This window comes from Schistocerca serialis, chromosome 6 (assembly GCF_023864345.2).
Source record: "Schistocerca serialis cubense isolate TAMUIC-IGC-003099 chromosome 6, iqSchSeri2.2, whole genome shotgun sequence".
NCBI classification, from domain to species: domain Eukaryota; kingdom Metazoa; phylum Arthropoda; class Insecta; order Orthoptera; family Acrididae; genus Schistocerca; species Schistocerca serialis.
The window spans coordinates 387,807,562-387,831,804 of NC_064643.1; the positions used below are offsets into that span (position 1 = coordinate 387,807,562).

Sequence of the window (24,243 nt, forward strand, 5' to 3'; positions counted from 1 at the left end):
AATGACGAACCACACCGACAACAATTTTCTGTGGATATGCTGCACCGTATTGATAGGGCTGCTGCTTCCTGGAAAGATGTTTATTCTCACGTAAGGCAACCTTTCATCTATCAGGAATGGTTAATAGGAATAATGTTCGGATTTGGCGTTCGCAAAACCCACATGTTGTCATTGAACACGTTCGTGATAGCCCTAAACTAAACGTCTGATGCGGGCTAATGCACGGCAGGATTGTTGGACCATTTTTCTTTGCAGAACAAACAGTGAATGGGTTAGTGTGTCTGGACATGTTGGAGCAGATTGTGTAGCCTCAGATAAGACTTGCAAACCAACATCGTTTCTCAACAAGATGGAGCTCCGCCGCATTGGTCAACGTCTGTTCACAAGTTCCTGGATAGGAAATTTCTCAGTCATTGGATGAGACGCGGAGGATCGATTACCTGGCCACCACGTTCACCCAACATTACTCCTCTAGATTTCTTCATGTGGAGATTCGTGAAGGACCGCTTGTATGCGACCAAAGTGGACGATATTCCTACGTTGCGACATTGTATCACTAATGTGACTGCAACAATAACAGAGGAAATGTTACAAAGAACTTTTCAAGAAATTGAATATAGACTCGATATTCTTTGTGCTACAAATGGTTCACTTGTAGAGGTGTATTGATGATAAATAAATAAAATCTTTGAGATGCTTTACAATGTGATGAATTTTTCATTGTTGTATCTACTGTGGTTTTTTCCCCTGGGTTTTTGAAATCAGGGAGGTTTGAGTGGGACACTCTGTCTTACGCAAAATAAAGCGAGAGCAAGAACTCTAAAGGTAGTGTAAATATGTGTTCTGTTCAGTGTTTCTATGTGCGACACGTCTTGTCAGCTATAAGTGATTGAGTGCCTTTATTATGTGTATTCCATCAGGAATTTTCATTGTTGTTATTCATATAATATTAAGATTTTATGAACTTGAGCAGTATTGCCACAAGTAGCATGTTATGATTTACTACCCATAGACAAGGGTATATTCATTTGTAAGTTGCTTGATAGATTTACTAATTTGTGGTGCCACTTCAGTATAACTATCCCTTGATGTTTGTGACTGAATGTAAGCAACATTGTACAATTTATTCAAACTGCTATCGACGTATGTTCTATTCCATAGTCAGTTACACCCATGATGTTCTATTCCATAGACAGTTACACCCACAATAGAACTGAAATGAAGATAAGGGACAGGTGAGTGTCTTATGATGAAATCCTATTATAAATCACAACATATGAACCATATTGTGGGATGTTAAACTTATAGATAAATCAATAAATTACGAGATTAATGTGTGGTAAGCCTGTTTGCTGCATGTTACTGGAAGCCACATATATTTCAACCACACAGATTAATAAATTATGTAATCTATAATCACAGCTTAAGAAAAACATTTTTATTTGTAAAACAATAATTTTAGAATGAATAACAGAAGGTTAAAGACTTAATACTAACAGAAATGGTAAATGTGGCAATTCCATTATGAACATGCTTTCTCATTGAGAACCAAAATTGAATAGAAGATGGAAAAACCACCACATTTCTGGAATGAAAATTAGAGGGACTCAGTTGTTGTGTGTCTTTGTGATCCTTCAATAATACCAGTAAATATTTGGTATTCATTTCACATTTTATATTTATAAAGTTAATCCCTCACCCCCATACAAACACCAGTGTGGATTATTTTTAACAAACAACTGAGCAAGTGATTCCTATATTTTTCATTATATTTTCTAACCTCTTATTCCCTATCTCTTTCCATGACTAATTGTTGGAACTGCCATTGCAAGCATTTAATTTGTGTTTCAGAAGTTCTTCACTTTAACTGATATGTATGGATCTGAAGGAACTAGTTAATTCACGATCCACTGCTCTAATTTGAAATCATCGTTCGTATATACAAGGGCCAATTAGAAGTTTCCATTTGAGGGCTTTTGTTGTAGCATATATGCAACCCAGCGAGACACCGATGGGTCATTCCATGTCAAATCAACACACTTTAAATAAAAATTTGACCTCACCCTCTTAGATTTTGCTGAAAGTGGTATACTTATAGTGGGTGCTGAAACTAAGAAAAGTACCAAATTTCAATTTTTTACCTCAAACCATTCCTATATAAACTTTTCAAAAACTGGCCAAAAATGTGTGAATGGACTTTTTTTAAAATTGCCCTAGGAGCTGCCCTAATTGAGCTAGAGAGCTGGGAAAGGTGTCATTTCACAGCATTTTTCATGCTCTTGCCAGTGATATACAACAAAACGTAGCTTCTAATTAATAACCTTTTTCAAAATACTAATTAATATTTTGATTTAATTTTTTTACAAAAAGTACATAATTGAAAATTTTCAAAATATTTCCATAATTACTTCATACTGTTGTAAATCAGGTGGCAAAATATAATATAATCACGTGGCCAGATCTCCATAGACATTCTGGAAGCACCTATGAATATTTGCAATGCTCTGGTTTTCTGACAAAAAACGTCACAGCTCTCTCCTTGAAACACAGATGCCATTTTGAAGGCTACATGACGTGCTGCAACCTATTAGTATTTTGTGAAACTATAGGGGCTGAAGTGACATTATGCCATGATGTCCCACAGCAAATTCCATAGTTGTTGTGCCCCCCCCCCCCCCCCCCACCAACTGAAATTGGCCAAGAGAGAGAGTTTGTTGCATTACTTATTGAATACCCCTTGTAATTACTGAAATAAACTCTGTGAAATTTTCTTGACACATTTCCACAACATTAAGAAGCCAGGTGAAGTTGTGTTTAAAGCTATCATCACATCTTGAATATTGTTAAATGTTAGTATGTAGTTTGTTCACAATGACAAATTAATAGACATTTTATGAACAGTCTTTGTATGAGCTACGCTTTTCAATGTAATAAGTGATAAAATCTGTACTAGGGTATGAAATCAGTGAATCTAAAAGAGTATAGCAAGTCTATCAAACTTTATTTTGGTACATATCTTGCAGATAGACAAAAAGTCATAATATTGACACTATCTGTTAACTTTTTGCCTGTAATTATTATTACAGTTGTCCGCATTGGCACAGTCCTGTATCCGCTAAGTAATGACTACTGCTGATAACTGCAGCAGTGCTGACTTCTAACTACAGTATTGTTCAAAGGCTTTGTATATGGGTACAAGTATAATAACAACAGCTTAGTTCAAGTGTCTAGTGAAGTGATTCATAAAATTATGCTTAAACCAACATTAGTTTATTTGGATGTGGTGCAAGCTCTGAGTAGTTTCTGTTGTCTTTGTGTACACAGTCCTGCTTCACATATCTTTAAAATTTGGTTTTGGGAGAAATTAATATTTCATTCAAAATTGCAGATTGTTTTCCAGTGAAATGATTAGTTCAAGACCTCTTTTTCATGCACTGTTAAAGACTCTTCAAAGATAATCATAAGTTGTCCGCCCCCTGTAGCTGAGTGGTCAGCGCGACATAATGTCAATCCCAAGCGCCCAAGTTCAATTCCCGGCTGGGTCGGAGATTTTCTACGTTCAGGGACTGGGTGTTGTGTTGTCCTAATCATCATCATTTCATCCCCATCGACGCGCAAGTCGCCGGAGTGGCATTAAATCGAAAGACTTGCACCCGGCAAACGGTCTACCTGAGGGGAGGCCCTTAGTCACACGAAATTTACATTTTTTATCATAAGCTTGGGTTCATTTCCTTTTTTAAGCCTAGTGGCTTTTGTTAATAAAATCAGTGATTGTTATTCCATATACAGTAAAATTGTGACTTGACTTATCCTTTCTTGCCTGTCGTATGAAATGCATGCCTTCAACAATAAGTATGTAATTGATATTGATTCAAGCCTCAAATTAATCACACCTTCTTATGAAATAATGGAAAATCCATGATGGAATAATGACAGTATTATGAAAAGAATAGATTCCTGTTCACCTATAGAGGAGATGTTGAACCGCAGACAGGCATAATAAAAGACTGTTAAAAAAGTGAGCTTTTGGTCAAAAGGCCTTCTTCCAAAGTAGACATCACACACATACAATCATGCAAGCACGAGTCACACACATAAACTGCTATCTCAGGCCATTGAGGCTGGACTTTGAGCAACGGGTATGATGGGAGAAACGGTCTGGATGGTGGGTGTGAGGAGGAGGCCGGAGTGGCGAGGGGTAGCAGAGTAGGGGAAGGGAACAGTAAAGTGCTGCCTGTGAGAGCGCATAGAGACATGGTGGAGACAGGTTAGGGCAGCCAAGGAGATTAGACCAGGAAGGGGGTGGGAAACGAGAGAAATAAAGAAGAGAGAAAAAAAGACTGTGTCTGTGCTGCGTAGTGCTGGAATGGGTGCAGGGCCAGGGATAGATGGGTGAAGCACAAGGACTAATGAAGGTTGAGGCCATATGTGTTAGAGGAATGTAAAATACATTGAAGGAAGAATCCCCTCTTGTACAATTTCAGAAAAGCTAGTGTTGGTAGGAAGGATTCGGATGATGTAGGCTATGAAGCAAGTCACTGAAGTGAAGAACATTGTCTTGGTCAGTATGCTCAGCGTCTGGATAGTCCAGCTGTCTTTTGACTACAGGTGTCAGTAGCCATTCATGTGGACAGGCAGCTTGTTGGATGTAATGCCTGCATAGAATGCAGCAGTGGTTGCAGCTTAATTTGTAGATCACATGACTGCTTTCGCAGGCAGCCCTACCATTGATGGGATATGTGGTGCTTGTGACCAGATTGGAGTGGTGGTGGTGGTGGTGGTGGTAGGATGTATGGGACATACCTTGCGTCTAGGTCTGTTACAGGAATATGAGCCATGAAGCAAGAGGTTGGGAATAGTGGTGGATGAGGATATTGTGTAGGTTCGGTGGGCGATGCGATACCACTGTGGGAGCAGTGGGAAGGATAGTGGGTAGTAAATTCCTCATTCCAGGGCACAAGAAGAGGTGTTTGAAACACTATCAGGGAAGGTGATTCAGTTGCTCCAGTCCTGGGTGATACTGCGTCATGAGGGAATTCTGCCCTGTGACTGGACGGTGGGACTATGGGAGGTGGAGGGCGACTGGAGAGGTGAGGTATGGGAGAACTGTTTCTCTACAAGGTTGGGAGGGTAATTACAGTCTGTGAAGGCCTCAGTGAGATCCTTGCTCTATTTCGAGAGGGACTGCTCATCACTACAAATGTGATGCCCACGAGTGGGTAGGCTGTATGGAAGGGACTTCTTGGTATGGAATAGGTGGCAGCTATCAAAGTGCAGGTATTGTTGGTGGTCAGTAGGTTGGTTTGATATGGAGGGAGGCTCTGATATAACCATCTATCAGGTGGAGGTCGCCTTGGAGGAAGAAGACTTGTTGGGTTGAGGGGGAGAAAGTGTCGAGGTTCTGGGGAAAGTGGATAGGATGTCTTTAGATCTGAACCAGGTGAAGGGTTCCCATAAATAGGTTGGCATAGGATGTTTCCATGCAGGTGCCCATTGCTGTACCACAGATTTGTTTCTGGAATTGTGAGTGTGGATATAGTTGGTTACAATGATCAGGAAGAAGGTTGTAGCATTAGAATAATCGAGGTGTTGGGAAAGGCAGTGTTCAATAGTGGCAAGGCCATGGGCATTGGGGATGTTAGCGCAGTGGGAGGTGGTATCAGTAGTGACGAGCAGGATGCCGTGTGGTAAAGAAACAGGAGCTGTGGGTAGTTGGTGGAGAAAATGGTTGATGACATTTTTTATGCTGGAGGGTAAGCTACAAGTAGTAGGGAGAAGGTGGTGCTTATCACTGTAGATGGACAAAGCTGCAATCATTGTGCTGTGTTCTATGAGGGTATGGCAACCACCAGGCCATCTGCATGAATGGCCACTGACGAACTGTAGCCAAAAGACAGTTGGACCAAAGTTGCTGAACACAATGTACTTCACTTCAGTGACTGCTTCACAGCCTGTATCATCTGAATCCTTCCTACCAGCACCAGCTTCTCTTAGTTGTACAAGTGGGAACTCTCCCTGCAATATATCCTATGTGCTCATAACTCTCCTGGCCTCAATTTGCACTCCTCTAGGCGCTTCAGTCTGGAACCGCGCAACCTCTATGGTCGCAGGTTCGAATCCTGTCTCGGGCATGGGTGTTTGTGATGTCCTTAGGTTAGTTAGGTTTAAGTAGTTCTGAGTTCTAGGGGACTAATGACCTCAGATGTTAAGTCCCATAGTGCTCAGAGCCATTTGCACTCCTCTCCCCCCCCCCCCCCCCCCTTCCCTCTCCCCAGTATAATGTCCCCACTGCACCTAGCTGCCCTACTCTGTCCACACCACATTCCTGTATGCTCCCCCAAGCAGCACTTCACTGTACCCCATGCCTACAGTGCTATCCGTCCCCCTCCCTGCCCCAGCCTCCTCCTTACCCCATCACACAGATTGCATCTCTAGTCGTGCACAGTTGCTCGTTGTCCTGCCTCGGTGGCCAGGGACAGTGGTCACATGTGTGTGTCTTGTGCTTGCATGAACGTGTGTGTGTGTGTGTTGTCTACTTCAGGAGGAGACCTTTTGGCTGAAAGCTCACATGTTTAGCAGTCTCTTTCTTGTACCTGTCTGCAACTCAACATATCCACTACATGGTGAGTAGCAATGTGTCCTTTTCATAATATTGTCATACCTTCTTGTGATTGTGATTAGAGATTGTGTTTAATCACAGTGTTTATTGCTCTTATGATAGAATTATTTTATCATCCTGTGCCAGAGACTATACACTTTGGTTGAAGGTAAAGAGTATAAAAGTGTAATTTGCTATCCATTGTCCACATAGATTCTTTGATATTTGAGGGTAACATTCAACCATAATAAATGTAGAAAATTGACGTAGTCAAAAGAAGCCATTTAAGTGATTAACAAACATAAATATTCTCCGTAAAACATTTGTCATTTGATATCTCTGAAACGTTTAAGGCTGATATGAAGCTTGTAAAGACAGTGACAAGAATCAATCTGTAGCCAACACCAGGTGTCAAAATTTATATTAATGTAATGGTAGTTGCATTTTTTAGTATTTTCTGCTTTGTCAACAGTGAACATTATTCTCCTAATTTTTTTAAAAAAAAGAGAAATATAATTTCAGTCACGGTTTGAAGTGCTTTTTACCACAAATTGTCACATAATTTGTTTGGTAATATGAGGCATGGGTTGGAAAAGCATACTATCCCAAATAAGGCAATGTTTAACAAAGCAGTGTGGTATCAACTTGTTGCTGTAATTATCTTAATCTGAGTATCATCTCATCCTAAACTTTTTGTTGCTGCTGTTATATTGCAGAATATTTGGTTGGCAAATGCACTAATCTTAAGTCTTGTACTTTTTAAAAAAATTATAGTTTTTATTTTTCTTCCTATCTTTGAAAATAGAATCTGAGCAGACGCCCATTTTAAATCTAGAAAGCACCAGTCCTTTATTTTGGTGCTCAGTTTGCTTAATCCTTCATTCATCTTAGCAATATAATTTGCACTTCTTTAGAAAAAGGTACCCAAATTTGGCCAAACACAGTGAAAAAGTCTTTTTTGTGTGAAAGTTATATGTGTATTATTGATAGCAGTTGGAACTTGTGTACTGCCGCTGAAACAATCTGAAATCCTATCATAAATCTATGATTTGTAGGACTGTCATGAAGCATCAAATTGAAACTTGCAGGTGTGGACCAATCCAGAAAAGAAGCTGGAAATGTAATTGGTTTTGTATCAGAAACCTCTTACATATTATATATCTGGTTTTTTATTTCCTTGTAATCATATGTTAAAGGAAGATATTGTTCAGAAATTATGTAATCATATTTCCACCAAGTGAGGTGGAGCAGTGGTTAGCACACTGGACTCACATTTGGGAGGACGACTGTTCAAACCTGCGTGTGCCCTTCCTGACTAGATTTCCCTAAATCGCTTCAGGCAAATGCGGGGATGGTTCCTTTGAAAGGGCATGGCCAACTTCCTTCCCCATTCTTTCATAATCTGATGGAACTGATGATCTCACTGTTTGGTCCCTTCTCTAAAATCAACCAACCAACCAATCATCAACCAATCACGTTTCTGTTGCTATTTTGTTTCATGTTACTTAAGAAATCTCACAAAAACATTTCATATTCATTTGTAGTTCTAGCCATCAGTACGTTGACAGAAATAACCACATTCAACAAGTTAGATGTCAAGTCTGCCAATTTCATCCATATTAACCAATATAGAATGTGTCCATAAAGTCTCTCTGCAGCAGAGAGCTCTGCACGTCTCTCCTTGTGGGGCATGGAAGGTTGGCAGCACGTGCAAGTCTTGCATGCATGTGTTCCAGGGACCTGCAGTAGTAGAGTGGGGTAGTAGCATTGTGTGTGCATTGCAGCTGTTAGTTGTGTTATTGTCTAGTTCTTATGTAAGCTGAGTGTAGTGAGAATGCTTACCATTGTGGAGAGTGCGTTTTTAGTAGAAAAGGTTTCCCGTGCAGTTGGAAACTTTATGGAGCACACTGGACTCGCATTCGGGAGGACGACAGTTCAATCCCGCGTCCGGCCATCCTGATTTAGGTTTTCCGTGATTTCCCTAGATCACTTCAGGCAAATGCTGGGATGGTTCCTTTGAAAGGGCATGGCCGATATCCTTCCCTAATCCGAGCTTGTGCTCCGTCTCTAATGACCTCGTTGTCGACGGGACGTTAAACAGTAATCTCCTCCTCCTCCTTTATGGAGCATGTGAGGTGGCAATTTAGATTGCGTTTTCCTGTTTCAAGTTGTCCACATTGTGACATGGTATGCGATTTAATTCGTAAATTCCAGACAATACGTTCAGTTCATGATGCGCCATAAACAATTTTGACAGAACGGAAGCTTGATGACATTTCAGACATCATGTTGTGGAGTCCAACTAAATCAGTGAGGATATTACTGTAAGAGGCTAAAGTCTCTCGTATGACACCACATATGACCGTGATTAAAGAACTGGGGATGTATCCATATAATGTTACTGATGTGCAACAATTACATTGTATGGACCATGCGAAATGAATAACATATTGGGAAACGTTTCAGCGAGTTCTTAACATACATGGATTTGATGTTTCAGATAGAACCTTTTTCTGTGCTGAGACTTGGTTTCACCTAACTGGCTACATTAATTTTCAAAATTAACGAATCTGTTCAGCAGAAAAGCCACTTTTTTTTTTTTTTAGAGCAACACCATTGCACACACAGAAAATGGAGAGTGAATTGACGTGACATGAGTGCAAATTATGGGACCGTCACTTCTAAAGTCTATTGTTCCCAGTTAATTTATCCATTTATTGCCCTGATGAATGAAAAGGAGGTGAATCACTCCTTTTTCCATAAAGACAACACTACTGCTCGTACGACACACCAGTCTCTACAACTTTTAGATGAAATCTTCGAACAAAGGTAATTATGAAAGTTCTCTGTCTGATACACTCAACAGATTTGTCTCTGCCCGACTATTTCCTTTAGGGTGCGGCTGAAACATTTGTGTATCAAAATAACCAGAGACAATAGATGAACTAAAGACAGCGATACTTGATTATCTGCATTCGATTACACGGGAAACATTGGTAAAGGTGTTCACAAATAAATGTACATGTTGAACTATGCTTTCAAGAAAGAGAAAAACCTTTACAGCACCTACTGTTATATTGGTGACTACATGGTATTTGATTGTAATCAATATAGTTAATTAGTTTCATTGGTTTAGTTGTAATAATGTAGAATCCTATCTCCCAACATAACTGCAGTCACTAGCAGTGAATCTCTGCACCTAGCTTACACAGAAACATGAATGTGCTGCCAACCTTGTGTGCTCCACAATAAGAGACACATGGAGCCTGCCACTGCAGAGACACTTCGTAGATGCACTGTATATAACTACCACTTACCTAGCACATAATCAGAAGATGAAGCCACATTCATATTGAAAACAATGGCATGCTATGTAGTCAGTGTTGTCCTTTCAGAGATGAATGAGGGGATAGCAGTGGTTAGCACACTGGCCTCATATTCATGAGGGCAACAGTTCAAATCCCCATCCAGATTTAGTTTTACCATTATTTCCCTAAATTACTCTAGCCAAATGCTGGATGGTTCCTTTGAGAAGGGCATGACCAATTTCCTCCACATCCTTTCATAATCCAAGCTTGTTATCTTGTCTAGTAACCACGCTGCTGACAGGACGTTAAACTAAAATCTTCCTTCCTTTTTGAAGGCTGGAAATTTGTTTCAAAAGTAAGATTGCTAGTTCATAGTGTGAATATTAAGAGCTCAAGAGATATGTAGCAAAGATGTATATGTTGGTTGTACACTCATTCAAAGCCTTGTGTGGAATACAAATAATGGAAAGAGTAAGGCAATGTAAGTACACCAGCACACCAGCTGGTCAAACGTTTAATGGCCGCTATGTTGGTAAATGTCAGCACTATATTGGGAACTACGTACATTCCATTCAACAGCTGCAAGAACTATGCGTGTAATCAGGAACTTATAGTGAGCTTTGATGTGGCCTCAGTCTTCATTGAAGTACCACTTTCTGATCTCCTCAAGCTGATTGGGGAGAAATTTAACCTCACAGTGACAAACTTCTTCAACGTTTTCCTCACATCTTCATTCACTCTTGTCAGTGGGGTGCCCTTTGTCACCAGATGTGGCAAACTTATTCATGAAGGATTTGAAAGAGAAAGCTTTGGAAAAAGCTGTTTTATAGCCCACATGCATTTTCAAATATGTTGTTGGTGCAGTTGTGGTGTGGCTACACGGGAACGGAAGGCAGCAGCAGTTGCTCAAACATTGGAACACACGAGCATAAAGTTCACTATGGGGGTGGAAGAGAATGGTGAACTCTTTTCTGGATGTCCTAGTCCCTTGCTAAGCAGATAGCTCTATGGAAGACAATGTGTACAGGAAAGCCATCCACACTGATTTGTATCTCCACACTTTGAGTTGCAATAATCTTTCACTGCGTGAGGGCATGCTATGTATTTTGTTGCACAGGGTCCATGCAATACCAGACGGAAAAAGCCTACTATGCAAGCTCAAGCATCTGAAAGATGTCTTCAAGAAGAATGGATACAACAACAGACAATTCTGATTTCTATTTAGGCAGAAGATAGACACTCCGCAAATGGAACATGATGAGGAGGAAAAGACAATGACTATCTGTCATACACAGAGTATTGAATAAAACTTGGCTCAATGTAACATTAAATGTGTTTTCCGTCCACCTCAGAAACTGTATGCACTGTTGGGTATGGTGAAAGATGACTTGGGGCTCCATATCCTGATGTGTATTGTATTCCACGCAAATGTTGTAAGGCATACATGAGCAGACTGTACAGACAATCAAAGTTAGTTTCAGGAGCACAGGAACACTGAACTCGAGCAACCAACAAAACCTGTAGTTACGGAACACACATAGCTTCAGGGGACTCAGTGAAATATGAAAAAACAAAAGCACTAAGACAAACCTTGTCCTTTTGGAACTGCATTTTAAAGGAGGCTATTGAAACATGATAGTGGCTTTACATTCAGTGATGCATAGGACCCAGCACTCAACCAGCTTAAGTCATAACGTTGTCTGAGAGTGACTTCTGTGAGTGACGCCTGACAGTGGCGACAAAAGCTCTGAGGGACAGCGATCGCGCACTCCACCACCACCACCACCACCACCACCACCACCACCACCACCAGACATGGCTGGTTGGTGAGGGAAGGGCTAGTGAGCAATAAGTGATAATAGTATAAAGGAGGCACTACATCATGAAGATGCTCATTCTGCAGGTATCACCTGAAGATGACAGTGAGCGATACTGTCAAAATATTGTTTTGTAAATGACTTCCCCAGCTGAACACCTGAGAGCAGTTGATTCTCTGGAAAAGTCTAAAATCACACACGATAGGTATTCACGTTACTCCTGCACATGCCTTCAACCCACATTGCATTAATCTTTTATTACATCTTGGAATCCAGCAAAAAACTCGCCCAACTACAATCTATTCACCCTCCTGCATGTTTTGTCATTTTGGTTTTCATTACAGTCATATTTGTGTCTTTCTGTCTAATATGTTCCCTGGTTAGTGTGTTTCTTGATTTCTGTGCTCTAGAAATTCCCGAATTTTGTCATTCGATTGCTCACTGAGTATCATTAGTTTTTGAAGCTCTCTGTCTCTCTACAGCTAGTCAGTACAGTGTTGTACAGTTTGTAAAATTTCCATTTGAGATAAGTGGAAGTTTTGTTTTATAAATCGTATCAAATTTATCAAAAAGTATTAATTTCCATTTCCCTCCATCCAGTCACCGTCAACATGTGCCCTAAATGCAGAAAATCACATATTGGTTCTTGAGTTCATTATTCATTTGTGCAATTTACTTTTCATTGTATTAATTGTTCATTATTTTAGTCGCATTGTAGGTAATTTTCGTGCTTAATTTTAAACTCTCTTAAATCACCTCATTATTGTTGTTTGTCTTTATTAGATGTATACAGTACAGTGTCACCTGCAGGATAAAGTAGCTCAGATATTTTTCATTAACACACATTCCTTAATGGAAGGAACAGCATTTATATGTATGAGGAATGATCATAAAGTTTCAGTATCACGTTGAAAAAAATAAAACTCCAAATATGAAATTTGGTGGATCCTTCAACAAATTCGCCTTTCAGTGAGACATATTCTTCCCAATGAAGAATGACTTGTGGGACACCTTGTGTGTAAAAATCTACATTTTTGGCTGTTCAGGAACCGTTCCACGTCGAGAATCACCTTGTCTTCTTTCTGGAAATACCTGCCAGAGAATGGCTTCTTCATCTGAGAAAAGAGGAAGAAGTCACCGAGTGCGATGTCGGGAAAATACTCGGTGGCTAGGCATGATTTGATTGCCTAGAGAAGCAGCAGATGTCAGTGTGTTCTTTGTGAAACTGGCTCAGGTGTAGCTGTGGAACTAAAACAGTGCTCGCGTGTTCAGCTTCTCATGATATTTTGTCTTGACAGCCTTCCATGATATCAATAGATTTTAGTTCTATGCTACTCTGACAGCTTGGCCCTCATGAGCATGATCTATCAGCATCACACCATGTTTTTGTTCTGGTCTTCAGTCCTGAGACTGGTTTGATGCAGCTCTCCATGCTACTCTATCCTGAGCAAGCTTCTTCATCTTCCAGTACGTACTGCAACCTACATCCCTCTGAATCTGCTTAGTGTATTCATCTCTTGGTCTCCCTCTACGATTTTTACCTTCCACGCTGCCCTCCAATACTAAATTGGTGATCCCTTGATGCCTCAGAACATGTCCTACCAACCGATCCCTTCTTCTAGTCAAGTTGTGCCACAAACTCCTCTTCTCCCCAATTCTATTCAATACCTCCTCATTAGTTATGTGATCTATCCATCTAATCTTCAGCATTCTTCTGTAGCACCACATTTTGAAAGCTTCTATTCTCTTCTTGTCCAAACTATTTATCGTCCACGTTTCACTTCCATACATGGCTACACTCCATACAAATACTTTCACAAACTCTTCATGCAGTATCATATCTCTCATTTCATCTTCATCTACCTCCTCTTCCATTTCTATAACATTGCCCTTAAGTACATCGCCCTTGTATAGACCCTCTATATACTCCTTCCACCTTTCTGCTTTCCCTTCTTTGCTTAGAACTGGGTTCCCATCTGAGCTCTTGATATTCATATAAGTCGCTCTCTTTTCTCCAAAGGTCTCTTTAATTTTCCTGTAGGCAGTATCTATCTTACCCCTAGTGAGATAAGCCCCTGCATCCTTAAATTTGTCCTCTAGCCATGCCTGCTTAGCCATTTTGCACTTCCTGTCGATCTCATTTTTGAGACGTTTGTATTCCTTTTTGCCTGCTTCATTTACTGCATTTTTATATTTTCTCCTTTCGTCAATTAAATTCATTATTTCTTCTGTCACCCAAGGATTTCTACTAGCCCTCGTCTTTTTACCTACTTGATCCTCTGCTGCCTTCACTACTTCATCCCTCAAAGCTACCCATTCTTCTTCTACTGTATTTCTTTCCCCCATTCTTGTCAATTGTTCCCTTATGCTCTCCCTGAAACTCTGTACAACCTCTGGTTTAGTCAGTTTATCCAGATCCCATCTCCTTAAATTCCCACCTTTTTGCAGTTTCTTCAGTTTTAATCTACAGTTCATAACCAATAGATTGTGGTCAGACTCCACATCTGCCCCTGGAAATGTCTTAAAATTTAAAACCTGGTTCCTAAATCTCTGTCTTACCATTAAATAATCTATCTGAAACCTGTCAGTATCTCCAGGCCTGGTAATCTCAAAAACAAACATTATAACTGTGTCTCATGATGGTTGGATCTTTGTGTGTGTGTGTGTGTGTGTGTGTGTGTGTGTGTGTGTGCAGATGCAATATTTCCCAATATTTCCGCTGTTACATCAATTTGGCTTCACTGTTTTGATTTGGCTACTCTATTAGCAAGCTATGGTATTAAGGTATGGGTATTTCGGTGTGTACAAGGACTGTTGTTCTGTGGTTGAGTGTGTGCCTACCCATTAATTGGGTAGACGGATCAGAGAATTTAAAAAGGGAAATGGATAGGTTGAAATTAAATACAGTGGGGATTAGAGAAGTGAAATGGTAGCAAGAAAAGAACTTGCAGTCAGATCAGTATCGAATTACCACATGAAATCAAATAGGGGTAATGCAGGAGTAGGTTTGATAATGAATGAAATGAATAAGAAAATAGGAATGCAGGGAATCTACTATGAACAGCACAGTGGATGCTCTAGCCTATAGAAGCAGAGAGAGAGAGAGAGAGAGAGAACAAAGCAAGCAAAACATAAAAATATATGCTCCTACTTGCTCCAGATGAAGAGATTGGAAGACTGTATGATGAGATAAAATTAATTATTCAATTAATTAAGAAAGGCAACAATTTGTGATTGAGAGCTAGAATTTGTTGGTAGAAAAGGAATCGGAGAGAAAAACATTTGGGAGAACATGGACTGGGGGAAAGGAATGAAAGGGGAAACTGCCTGGTAGAGTTCTGCACTGAGAATAATTTAATCATTACTGTGATGCAAAAGGAATTAATTAGGAAATGAGGTACTTAAAGCAGGAGATGAGTTTTGCTGTTTGGGCAACAAAATAACTGAAGATGGCCTAGAGGATGTAAAATGTAGACTGACAATGTCAAGAAAAACATTTCCGTAGAAGAGAAATTTGTTAACATCGAATATAGATTCAAGTGTCAGGAAGTCTTTTTCTGAAGGTATTTGTCTGGAGTCTAGCCATGTATGGAAGTGAAACTGGCCGATAAACAGTTCACACAAGAAGAGAATAGAAGAGTTCAAAGTGTGGTGCTACAAAAGAATGTTGAAGATTAGATAACAACAACGCTATTTGAGATAGGGGTAAGGGTTGTAGTGTGACCGCCAATATTATTTAATCTGTACATTGAGAAAGGAGTAAAGCACACCAAGGTGAAATTTGGAAAGGAAATTGAAATTAAGTTAGAATAAATAAACTTCACAGTTTGCATATGACATATTCCGTCAGACCACAAATGAGTTGGAAGAGCAGCTGAACAAAGTTATAAGATGACTATCAACAAAAGTAAAATGGTGTAATGGAATGTAGTTGAATTACAAAGGGCATTCAATAAGTAAGGCAACACTTTTTTTTGGTTGGAATAATGCGGAATTTTGTGAGGCATCATGAAATATTCTTGCTTCAGCCCCTGTAGTTTCATGAAGTTCTGATAAGTGGCAGCACTTTATGTAGCTTTCAAAGATCTGCACCGGAGATGTGTTCCAAGCAGAGAGCTGTCAACTGAGACCTAGCAGTGAAATAAAGTTTGGTGAGTCGTTGGGCGATGCACATGTAGTTATCGCAACAAGGTCACACAAACCTGTCCGGTATCCAGCATGCCAATTGGCCGGGCACAGCTGTGACTCCTGAAATATTAGACTTTGCGTATTTGTCGCTACAAAAATCCAAACGAAGTTCTCCTTCTCCATGACAACAAGGCCTCACACAAGTCTGCACACCCAAGAGGAGCTCACAAAACCTCATTGGACTGTGTTTCCTCATCCGCCCTACAGCCCAGATCTCACACCTTCAGACTTGTCATTTCTGAAAAAGAGAGATTCGTTAATATTAAGTATAAATTTTATTAGTAGTAAGTCTATTTTGACAGAATTTGTGTAGTATGTATCCTTTTATGTAAATGAAACATGGACAGTAAACACTTTTATATAAGAAGAGAATAGAAGCATTTGAAATTTGGTGTTGCAGAAGAAAGCTGAAAATTATGTTATTAGAGTAAATAACTGATGAGGGGGTACTGAACCAAAAGCTGGGGGGGGGTGGGGGGGGGGGGGGGGGGGGTTGTAGCACAATTTGTTTGAAAGAAGGGATCACTCAACATGATGCTTTCTGAGGCATCAAGGAATATTAATTTGGTAATGGAAGTAAGTGTGGACTGTAAAAATTTTAGAGAAGACCAAGGCTTGAGTGCAGTGAGCAAGTTTCTTCAGTATACTAACATAGGTTGAATCAGTGTGTTGTTTCTCAAGGATATTTGTTCAGGTTTTCTTGAAATTGTCAAAGTCTGAGAAACCTAGACAAAGTTGTAATCCATACTCATTGATATTCTGTAATTTCATTAATGACTCGCAGATGGTCCATTTGTTATATTTACACCTTTACATGAGTAAAGCACCATTTTTTATATGGTTCATGTGTTTTTTTAGTAAATATCTACTACATTATACTGGTAGACTATGTATAAAAACTGTTTTCTTTCTTGCAAAGTAGAATAATTAAGGCATTTGTGTCATCTTTTGCAAACATTCTGTAAATATTTCTTGAATTTTCTTTCATAATGTCCTTTGAACCGCCATACACAGATGCCTTTTCTTTGTTCGTTGAACGACTTTAAACACAACAGTGGCATTACTCCTGGAATGTAATTTTCATTATTAACTATTTGTGTTTCCGATTCATCTCTTGAATTAGGGAAACTTTGAAATAGTCTCAGTTGTTTATGATTTTCTGTTAAAAGATACAGTGGTATCTGCTATCTTAACTCATGAAATGTAGTACCTATCGAAAATAAGATTTTATTTCAGGTTTTTCCAAAATGTTAATGTTTTCATCATTTCTAATTGCTCTCAAAGACATTTCCGACTCTCCTTATTTTATTCAACACATTCTGTCAAGTTTCTATTATCATTGACATGTATCATCTTTTTAAGATTTCTTCAAACTGGTGATACATTTTGCTATTTTCTAAATACTGTTGCTGAGTAATGACGCATGGGTCCATGCCCTAATATAAAACATCATATGTAAAATTAGCTGAAAAGTCTACGTATGTTCAAATTAAGTAAACGCTTAAGTGCTTGAACTAGATACAATTCACTAGTGAAATTGGACATAGTTATTAGTGAGATAAGTAGATGAAGTGAATAATGGGAAATGCAAAACCACAGTTCACCAGTAGAATTCAGAATTTCTTTATTTGGGGACAGTGGCTGACAGTTTTGGTTTTGGTCTTTCTTTGACATTTATCGATATGAGGGATGCTTAAAGTCTGGAAGAGTGGTAAACTGAAACAGATCAGAAAGAAATTTGTTCATTTGGTGGCATATTCTCCATTTTTGGGAATTACACAATCGGGGAACAAATTGAGGGTAATAACATGTTACTGAAAACATCATCTGATGAAGCTGCAGACTGTTGAGAAAGCCATCTCTCAGCAGCAAATATGAGTTGTAATGGTATTGACTACTAGCGAAACTCTTTGCAGTGCACATGGCAGTGTTCAGACTGTTAGGGTTGCATACTTTAAGAAGCCACTAAGTGCAGTCGTGGGAGATGTTTGTGTATTACAGTATGCCTTTGCTGCCAAAGGTATAACTTGGCGGCAGGCATTCCCTCTGAAACTTCAACACTCTGTAGCATCGTTTGATGACGAGTTTGGACCTGGTTTCCTATCCTCATTTGTTCTTCAGGACACTTTCTACAATTCATCAAAGTGTGTATAGTCTTTCCATGTCAAATCTACAAAGGTGCCAGCCCCACCATCTGATTTTCATCAAATTTGGAGTGTTAATTGAACTTGAAGAGTGAATGAAAAATGCCAAATTACAAAATTGTAGCAGATGTACAACAAAGTTCTGAAAATGTTCAGAAATTTTGACACACACTGCAGATAAAAAGGCTGTAACTTCTGTGCAACAGGTAATTTTGGAAAGATTTGGAAACAAACTTTTGAATGATATTTATCACAACCATGTTCAGTGTACACAGTTAAGGTCAGGCACCTTGTTCTATGACCTTGAATATCTCAAAGCATGTCCACCTCAGAACTGACAGAAAAATTGTGTTCACTTCTTCATGTTAACTGTACAATACAGTAAAAGATGAAGTTGGGACAACATATTAATTGTACAGCCATGTGATACAGTAAAACAATACAAATTGTATGCAGTGTGCAATAAAATGGCATAAAGTTATAAAAAAAAAAAAACTGTTAGAAAGGTGGCTGTGCACAATGAGATAGCAGTGAGAACAGTCCAGTAGCAAGCATTTGCAATAAGCTGTTTAACAGACCTCTGACTTTCGGTGATCCGAAGCATGTGATAACGATCCAGCCAAACAAACGTGAAAGGCATGGCAAAGAGCTTCATATTTACACAGACATTATGACAAGCACATTGTCAGGACTTACTATCTGTCAGGGATAGGTAACATGATATAAAATGTGCTTAATTTATTGAAAGGACATATGTTCAGCCTGATGGTGTTCTAATGTCAACCATTGCAATAACATCGTTCCTGTCCACAGTAAAGACGTTGGTTTTCTAGGGAAATAGAAATAAAGATGAATGGCCACGAGGATGTGGGAAGCTAATTGTAACCCCACTGGTATCTTCATTAGCATTCAAAATGCATTCAGGCCACCAGTGACGTTCATCTACATATACAACAAACCATTTGACATCACCGAGACATGAGTCTTCCTGGATCCATGTTAGAGATTCATGTCTGATGAACGCGATGTGGATACTTGCAGCTGTGTGAATTTTGCTAACTACTCTTGACATAGAGATACTTCTTCATTGTACTCACTGTAGTATAATGAAAGTGCAGAGATTAATTTCCTTGGAACACCATTCAAACAACTGTTTGGCTTTCATTATCTGAGCATTGCAGTTGCAGTGGGAACTGGCACGGGTAGCAAGTCTCTTGATGGTGTTGTTGGTACTAGTGATACCATCACATGGTTCTTTACCATGTGACTTGGTAAAGAAATGCCACAAATCACTGTGATGAAAAAAGATATATTTTATATAGGGCTGCTGCACAGAGGAAAAAGAAAAAGAAAAAAAAAAAGAAAACCACACACACACACACACACACACACACACACACACACACTATCTGAGAAGTAATACATATATTTGTGTGTTCTATGGAATTGGGATGACATGAATTTAACCAAACATTGCTGGAAAAGATAAATGCTTACAATAATTGTGTTTAAGGCATTCTTTTATGATAACAAATGAAATGTGATCTATTGCACGTGTTTCTGGGTGTCTATTATAAACAACAAGTGGATGAATTGTTTCTGTGCATTGTTCCAGCGAAAGCCATGAACCACATCCTACAGGACAAATGCTTTTTCTGCGAAATTGCACATTACAATGTGTACATTGTCACTGACCTCCTTTTTCAGATTTTTTGTAAATTCAGACTGTTGGAGAACTATGAAGAAGTGCAACAGGAGCGTTGTAATTCGTTTGCAGTGTTTTACAAGAAGCCTTCCGCAGAAGACAGACGCACCTGGAGAGTTGTTCTATCTGTAGGTGTCCACAGCTTGTATGTCGTACCATCAATTCCATGTTCATCAGAGAACTCTCCTAGGTATACCATGAAAGAATGGGTACCAGAGCAGTTCTCAGATGATGACAAACAACTGTTTGGTTGTTCAGGACAGTGTTCGTACATGTTAAGTTAACTGTTGGCATCATGCGTCAATGCTTTAAAGCTGCAAACTTCCATCACGAGCTTCACATTTTGGTGGAACCCCCCCCCCCCCCCCTCTCTCTCTCTCTCTCTCTCTCTCTCTCTCTCTCTCTCTCTCTCTCTCTCTCTCTCCCTACCTACCTACCTACCTACCTACCTACCTGCCTGGATGTACTGTTTGCAGTATGTTCATCTTTAAGTGCTTGATGCAGCTCTGTGTCTCTTATTTTCTCTGTTGTTGAATTCAGGCACAGTTCACAAAATGTTCACTTATGACACATCTAGGTCTCAGGTTAGGAATTGCTGTGATACCATGTTCTTTGACAAATCGTATCACTTTTCTCACTAAATACTTCGTAGCTCCAAATTCATTTTCAAACCTTTAACTGCTCTAACTTTTCAGAAGAAAGGTCAACATTGTCTGCTCGTCGTACTAGTACTGAATTGCTTTTTCAACTGAATTATACCTTCACATTACACATTTGTTTCATCCTCTGTATTTTCTCCCACACTGGGTATATATCTACTTTGGAATAGCTCAGGCACTTTCTCAAACATTTTCTGCACATATGTTTTATCTTTCTGTCTCTTATTTGTGACTAGGGATTCACCAAGAGATACCAGATTGTCATTTAATGCAAGCAAAGCAATATTTTGATCTGCAGATGGATCTAAAGAGTTATGTAGTTTCTTGATTCCTATCTGTTCCACTATAGTTGCTTCAGCCACAGGCTTTTGTTTCCGTGTTAATGATTTCCTACATCTACCACATATTTTGTGGTCTGTCACTTTGTCAACCACTCACAATTGCGCTTTACGTAAACTTTTCTACCCCAAATGGATTAAAGCAGCATGTGATCCTCTCAAAGTACATATTTGTGGTAAATTTGTACAGTCACAACACACAGCACATTTTTCAGTGGCATCCTCTCTACATGCAGCACCCCTGCTGTCATCCAAGCTTTTATACATTTCTCTGGTCTTACCATGTTCTTGATGTACAGAAGAATGCTTGCTATTGGCCTGTCCACATTGCTACTTTACTATGGCATTGTTGTCACACCACCTATTTAACAGTTAACATGTTTTCAGTACTTTATGCCTTTTTGTTGCACATTATATACAATTTGTACTGCTTTATTGTGTCACATAGCTGTAGGCATAAATGTTTCCTTAATACAAATGTCATCTGAACTTGATTTTTTTTGTCCCCCTCACTATGTTATGAAGCATAACATGAAGAAGGAATAAAATTTTTTTCATTAATTTCAAAGGTGGCATTTTTTGAGATCTTAAAGGTCACCAACCTTAATTGTGTACACTATTTGTTTATGGTCATGTTGCACACCATATGAAAGGTTATTCCCAGTTCTATCTGTTTTCGAATAGAAGTTACATCTATTTTTGTCTGCAGTGTGTGTCTTAATTTTCTGCACGTTTCCAGAACTTGTGGCAACTGTCACTTTTGTCAGACTTCTGCAGCAACTCTTAAATTTGGCATTTTTCATTCTATTGTCGGGAGAATGAATGCACTAAATTTGACAAAAATTGGAGATGGTCGGATTTGAAATTTTTGTGTCCTGTGTTATTGTGAATTAATGTTTGCAGTAATGAACAGATGTGTACATTATTTACCTGCATGTTTGTGTCCGATGTTTAGTCGTTCATTCTTCTTGGCGTATTTAGTGTTAAGTTCAACAGAAAATATTTTAAAATTGGTAACCAGTGAAACCACTTTTTTACATTTTTGTGCGGTTCCTTCTTTAAAAAATGCGAAATTGAGGAAAATGTAAAAAAAAAAAAAATGCACAAAAAAAGTAACTGGCAGATATGATTAACAATGACAGTCATCTCCAAACTTTGTATAAAATCTGTTTAAGTGAAGGAAATTAAATGTACAATACAATGGTTATACAATAATTTGTGGTAAAGGATGTCATCGGTTCTTTAAAAAAAATTGCAGGTGTGTAACAGCAAGAAAAATTCGTCAAAAAATTGATCGGTGTCTACGACTAGAAATTATATGCTCAAAACACACATTTTTGAGAGATCATCCTTTTTGCTCATCCATATAAAAGCAAAGTTTGATGAACATGGTGAAGTAAACCAAGAATATCACAGCAGCTGAGTGGTGAAACCAAAAGCATAAATGCGGGCATCTGCTTAATGACATACTTTGTTACTGTTGCTGTTATTGTTTAATGCTTTTCTTATGAGCCACACTTAATATGCTCACCACCATTAAAGTGTTATTTTAGTCTTGATGAGAGAAACACAGACATGAAAAAATGAGTTTTACTTCCCCAGTTGACATTACAAACTTACTATAAGTCAGCTCAGTAAATTTCTGTACACTGTGTAAAATGTAAATTTGAAAGATAGACAAAAGTCTTTCTAATGTGATATTGCAAAACCCTTGTTCTGTTTTCATGTGACACCTCTGTTATAGCACATCATCTGCACAAAAAGTCTTATTATCAGCTCTTCACAAAATGCTTTCACCCCTACCTGCACCCCCTTCGCTGAAGGGCCGCTTCCCCACACGTCTAGTAGGTGAGCTCAATTTACATCTGTTAGTGTAGTGTGGTGGCTGCGCTGGCACTGGATGGCTTAACAAGCCGCCAGCCAGTAAGTAAGAGTTAAGTAGCTGGAAATGGGCGACGTTTCCTCGATTATGACCAAGCATATTCTTCAGGACTCAATGTTTGAATTTAAAAGATTGACGATTTGTATCATTACTGAATGCAGTACATTGGAAATACGTGAAAAAAGATGAGACGGAGTTATAAATGGCACGACAAAAGGTGATGGCTGGGCCCCTTTGTCACATATTGGCTTGGTACGGAACACTTCGCATCAACTGTCTGTCTGTCTGTCTATTACCACTGCAACCTAGCAGTAGTTGTATCATAACTGCGTGGTGAAGCTAAATGTTGCAAGTTGTGTTGGTGACAGGGATCGTGGATTATGTCAGTATTTCTTTTCTCACATATCTCCTCTCCACGACGGCCTGAAATATTCCCTTAATTCTGCCACCACTCGTGATGCGAATTACCTGTCTTTTAAGTCACTTATAACTTTTTCAGTCACATCAAACGTCAATGGGAACCAAAAGGGACAAAGTCAAGCGAGATGTCAAGTAAGAACCTACAGTCTAGGTAAACCTTACTAGGAAGAAATGTAAAATCGGGGAATTTTTAGCATTGACCATCTGGGTTTTTTGCGGGGGCTACAAATTAATGATGTAAAACTGTGAAAAACATAAAATCAGAGAATATAAAATTGAAATTCCACAGTATTTGTGACATAAGTGAGCAAGCCTTGTTCTTATACTCAGGGGGAAAATGCTATGTTTTATTATCTCCATAAAAAGGAAACAGAAATTTACTTTTTTTTTGTGGATTGTTGTGTAATAAGTGCTCCACTTCCATATTTGGCTAGTGTTATTACTTAATACTCTATGATGTAGTAACTGTGTCACTTGTGTATTAAAGTATGTTGTTGGAAAAGCTACACTAATAGGGCCATGTAAAAGAGAGTAACATAAATTATGTTATTTCAGACAGAGTCATGCTAGTGCTGCAGCTTTAGCTTTACAACAACCATCACCAGCACCAGGGAAAGACCTTCCAAGTGTCCATAGTACTAACATGCAGCAGCAACCACAACAGCAGCAACAGCAGCCTCAGCAGCAGCAACAACGCAGTAATGTATATCAGCCATCAGGTTACATCGTCCAAGCACCAGACAGGCCACTACCACCGGTAAATAAATCTTGAGGCAAATTGTATTGTTTTGAAACATGTTTAATCCATGCCCATGAAAAATAGCATTTATTATATTAAACTAAAACTGGTTTTGAGAATAATTTCCTATAAGGTTATGTATTAGTCATTTGTTGTACATAAATGATGTCATGAGCTGGGAATACTGAATGTTTGAATGTTCTGGAAGTAGCTTAAAACACTAGCATATGATTGAATAGGTCACCATGTTTTACTTGGGGTAGGTCACTCGATCTAGAAACTGGGAAATATCAGGGAATAGTAAATTGTAGTGAAAATTATGGATCTTTTCACATAGTTCTGGAATTTTAATGTTTAGCTTTAAAAATCATGTACTTTTGTAATGTCATAAAAATCTGACATAAAAGATGTTAAATGTTTGAACTGCACTACTAGTGGCAAGTGT

General features: G+C 39.0%; 1 protein-coding gene across 5 annotated transcripts in view; it reads left to right on the forward strand.

Moving 5' to 3' along the window:
- The window catches only part of LOC126483834 (E3 SUMO-protein ligase PIAS3), a 277,101-nt gene that overhangs the window by 59,169 nt on the left and 193,689 nt on the right, over positions 1-24,243 (forward strand). For all 5 annotated transcript variants that reach the window (XM_050107036.1, XM_050107041.1, XM_050107039.1 and 2 more), the window contains one exon: positions 23,615-23,816. In XM_050107036.1, the coding sequence (XP_049962993.1) occupies positions 23,615-23,816 (202 nt within the window). The remainder of the gene's footprint in view (positions 1-23,614; positions 23,817-24,243) is intronic.